We start from the raw sequence: 4,367 nt of genomic DNA, 5'->3' as shown, positions 1-4,367 counted from the left end.
CCTTGGTATTTTATTTGCAAATACAAGCTCATTTTGTGCTTTTCACACTGAGCATATTGTTGCAAAGAACAGTCCCATCAACACATTTCTTTTCACTGTTACCCTCTCCATCCCACACCACACCTCCAATGTCTCCTTTGTGTTTCTAGGCATTACCCACTCAACTACCCCATTCTGATATCTCACCCACAAAATCATCACCATATAGAAATAAGTGCCCAACATCCTCAACCTCCATCCCACAAGAACCCTCCCCTTCATAAATGATATTAAGCCTCCTCAATCTTTCTTTCGTGTTCGAATTCTCCAACACCACAGACAATACCATTAATTCCACATTTCTAGGAACTAAATTCGCACATACTAAGCCACAAAGATGGAGAATTAAGTGATATTGAGAGATATAATGGAGTTAAGTTGAGAAAAGGCTATAATTTAAGGAGACAATATATAATTTACCCAAAAAGGATACATGATAATTGCCAATTCAAGTTCAAACAATCAGGATGAAGGACACCAGAACATAGCGATAGCTAATTTTCTACATAAACCCTCTAGACGCTCATATATACAGTTATCATTTCACTTCAAATAAATAAATCAGCATAAGTACTGTTTTAATCAATGAACCAAATAACCAAGAACCCTCCAAGTAGTAAAATTGGGACACATCACTTACCATGGGTACTACAATTCTGTCAAGCTGTGTTTGCATCATGTATGTATAAGACAGAAGCCCAATGCTTTGAGTCAGTATCCTGGTCAACATAAATTCAGTATTCTTGTGAAGCTATTGCCATCCTTTCACTTGAATGAGCAAAGACAATAAGATATCAATAGACTGGGAAGGAAATAACCAATAAGATGATAAACATGTATATGCTTACATCCTCCATTGACAGAAAGTTAAAATTCGTAAGAGTAGACTAAGAGTACTTTACATATGTTCTAAATCACCTTATATTTCAGCATTTCTCCAACGCTATTAAAAGGAGAGAAAGAAAAGAAGGGGGGGGGGAGGGGGTAAGAAGAGAATCACTTTTTCAGACCCCTACCCATTATTCAGATGGCGGCTGAAGACAATGACATCCGCACCCAGTCTCATGGTACTATTCTTGAAGCCATTTTCATCTGTATGGCCAAATTGAAATATAAATAGAGAAGAGAATAGCAGAATCACCACAAAAATATTGCCATAGTCCATACACTGTCCAATTGCAAGTTTTGACTTATCTGAAAATCCAAAACTCATGCAACGACGCATTGCTTCTGGATCCATTCCACCACCATCATCTTATTGCCAAGTGTGCACATAAAGAGCAAACAATTAGACTCCAAAACTATAAAAAGGAACTTCCTATAAGTCAACATACCTCAATAATGCTGGACTTTTATCCTTTGGGTTTGAAATTCTATCTACAATGACATAGGTAGCCCCATTTTGGATCTAGCATTTGAACAGAAGCCAATGATGCAAATAAAGAATAATAAAATGAAAGGCAAATACGCATAAAAGGAACAGAACAGCATATGAAATAGACAATAAGAAGTTCCAAAAATCTATATAGTAACAATTTAAAAATAAAATATTGGTATAACTTGAATCTGACATCAAAGTACAGTTAAAAATGTATGTACTAAATTTGATCATATAGCATGAATGTCAAGAACCAACTATTGCACAACTGATGCATTAAAGGCACATAATGACTTTTATTATCAAGACCAAATGTTATCTGCTTAATTCAACCTCTATTTAGTGGACACCTGGTCTATGGTGTTATGAAATGTTGCTTAAATTTTTTCCCAAGTGAAAAGATTCTTACAGTTCTTAAATTTTTACAATTTTCCTCCACTGCTTAAATGGTCTATGGTGTTAAATACTGCCAAATCAAGACCCAAAAAGAAAACTAATTGTAGGGTAGGGAGATAACAAAATGAGAAGAAAAAGCTATTCATAACTAATAGCTTAGTTAGCCATACAAGGTCAAAGAAAATTATATAGCTTAAAACCCATTTAAGAATTCAGCTAATTTCATAGCTCATGCATTGAAAAAATCATCTCATCAACTGCATTATCCAGAAGCTCAGCTATGGCTGCAAATGGAAAACAAAGGAAAAGACCAATTATTCAATTAAAAATAAAAAATTCATAAAAGGGAAAGTTTACATGGATCATTAGAGCATACCACCAAATGCCCACTTATGTGAAGTTGCATTTGAACGAACAGAGGATGGACATTGAGATAGTTGCCTGCATCTACGATTCGACAAGAGAAAGGTGTAGCAACAAGGATTAAGTGAGCTAAAATCATGGAACCAATTAGAAAAAGGGGTAAGTATTATTTTGGTTCGTAAGGATCACAATCGAACAACGTCTCTAATTTTTTATTTAAAATCGTCCTTAACGTTTTATTTTGGTATTAAAATTTAAAATCGTCCAGTCACCAAAAAAAAAATTTTAAATCGTCCTTTTGAATAAAATATTTTTTTAAATGACAAAACTACCTCTTTCTCCACTATTTCACTCTTTTCTTATTCTTCCATTAAGACAATTCAGAACTACAAATTCTTCTTCCTCCATTTACAAAATTAACAAAATTCAAAACTATAAATTCTTAAATACAATTAACAAAACTCAAATCTAATTTCAAGAATCAGAAACATAAAATCAGAAACAAAAGTCCTTCCAATATTGTTTTGTTGATTTTTAGCAAATTGATGGTGGTTCGATATCTAGTGGTCTGAGAGCGAAACCTACTCCTCTTTGCAGGTACCAATTTTCTAAAAGTGCATCAAAGCGTCTTCGATTAGACCGGGATTGGGAATAAAAATAAATTAAAATTGATAAATAAAAAAAAAAAGAATAAAAGGAAGGTTTTCAAAAGAAAACATATTGAAAACATAAAGGTTGGTGTTGAAATTAAAGGAAAGCGATAAAATGTCTTTGACTGGATCAAGGGACTTTGAATTAGAAGTCAACAATGCAAAAATGTAAATTGGACAGAGATGAAGATAAAGAATACTTGAAAAATAAATTTACTTGAAACATAAAGTTTACAGAAAGAATGAAATGATGGAAGGAACCTTACAGAAAAGTAGACTCAGGAATTCTTTGGGATGTGAGTGTCCTTGAGTGTTTTCTGAGTAAAGTTCCAACTCTGATTTTCTAAGACTTCCTAGTATTTATAGTCTGTCTTTAGTAACTAGCAATTAATTATAATTAATTACAAATTTGAACTTTTCAAATACTTTTCCCTTGGTAACAGCTCCCGCCATTTGGTTGGAGATGTTTCCCATGATTTCCTCATGTAATAAAAGCTTTTAACCGCTCCACTACCGTGACTGTTCGATCTTCCATTCGAATGCTCAATTCAATTCCCCCTCTCGAGAAGGTTTAATTGAATAACAAGTCATTCGAAATCCAACTAGCGCTCATTGTTCTCGATCCTTGCTTATACATGCATCTTCTCGAGAAACTGTCTCTGACTCATTCCGAATCAATTTGCTTTCATCGAATAATATTTTTCGATCAACAAATTGCCCCCTTGAATTAATGTGTTTGCCTTCGATAACATCATTAGAAGATAAAACACTTAATCCAAAACTGAAAATGTCAGTTCTCAAATCAATAATAATTACCATTTAAGCTCCCCATTAAAACTGACCCACTCGACACGTTTTCCGAAACTTATTCATTCTCTTTCTACCACTTCATCTTCTTCACTAAGTTACCTCTATTCATATCCCTTTCACGGTAATTGTTCACAGTAATGCTTTAAATTCATCATTCCCACTTTTATTCAAAATCTTTCGAAACTTATTATCCCTTCGATTTTTCTTACACCAAAAAACTTCTTCACAAAAATCCTTAAACTTCCAACCCCTTCTTCCTGTGTTCAACAATGACTAGTTCCTCTTCTCATGCCACTACTCAAGATAAGGGTAAAGGTCATGCAATAGCACCGCCATCTCCGCCAGCTCTTCGCATTCTTAATCAAATCAATGATGAAATCATTAACGATCCCCATTTACAGGTTAACGACACCAGAATCTTAATCCCCTTCACAATCAGCGCAGATACACACTGCTTCCTTGGACCGATTGAGACTCTTGATAGAGCAAACAAAAAACTCTCTTTCTTCCCCAATGCTGAAGGGGAAGATTTACTAATAAACCAAACTTTTAACATCTCTCATTTCATCAACCAAAAATCCTTCCGAAACAATCCAAAAATCAATCCTCGAGGGTTCGATTTCACAACTTGGTACCAACGCCTCGAACCCACAAAGAGTGCTATCTGGGGAGCCCTAGGAATACAATAACTACTAAGGCTTTCTCATTTCTCACTCACTACATACCCTTGG

General features: G+C 34.6%; 1 protein-coding gene across 8 annotated transcripts in view; it reads right to left on the bottom strand.

Annotated features, from left to right (window-relative positions):
- Window positions 1-2,334, bottom strand: part of LOC107636998 (protein MICRORCHIDIA 6-like) — a 10,224-nt gene extending 7,890 nt beyond the window's left edge. For 2 of the 8 annotated variants that reach the window (XM_021103556.1, XM_021103577.1), the window contains exons 1-3: window positions 2,190-2,334; window positions 1,056-2,097; window positions 680-758 (exon numbers count right to left, since the gene is read on the bottom strand). In XM_021103556.1, the coding sequence (XP_020959215.1) occupies window positions 680-758; window positions 1,056-1,279 (303 nt within the window). In that variant the 5' untranslated portion in view covers window positions 1,280-2,097; window positions 2,190-2,334. Of the gene's footprint in view, window positions 1-679; window positions 808-1,055; window positions 2,098-2,189 lie in introns of those variants that run through there. The other 6 variants (XM_021103574.1, XM_021103567.1, XM_021103571.1 and 3 more) reach the window with 6 other exon arrangements.

This window comes from Arachis ipaensis, chromosome B01 (genome assembly GCF_000816755.2).
Source record: "Arachis ipaensis cultivar K30076 chromosome B01, Araip1.1, whole genome shotgun sequence".
NCBI classification, from domain to species: domain Eukaryota; kingdom Viridiplantae; phylum Streptophyta; class Magnoliopsida; order Fabales; family Fabaceae; genus Arachis; species Arachis ipaensis.
Note: the sequence above shows the minus strand (reverse complement) of the source record. Positions and strands in the feature narration are given on the sequence as shown.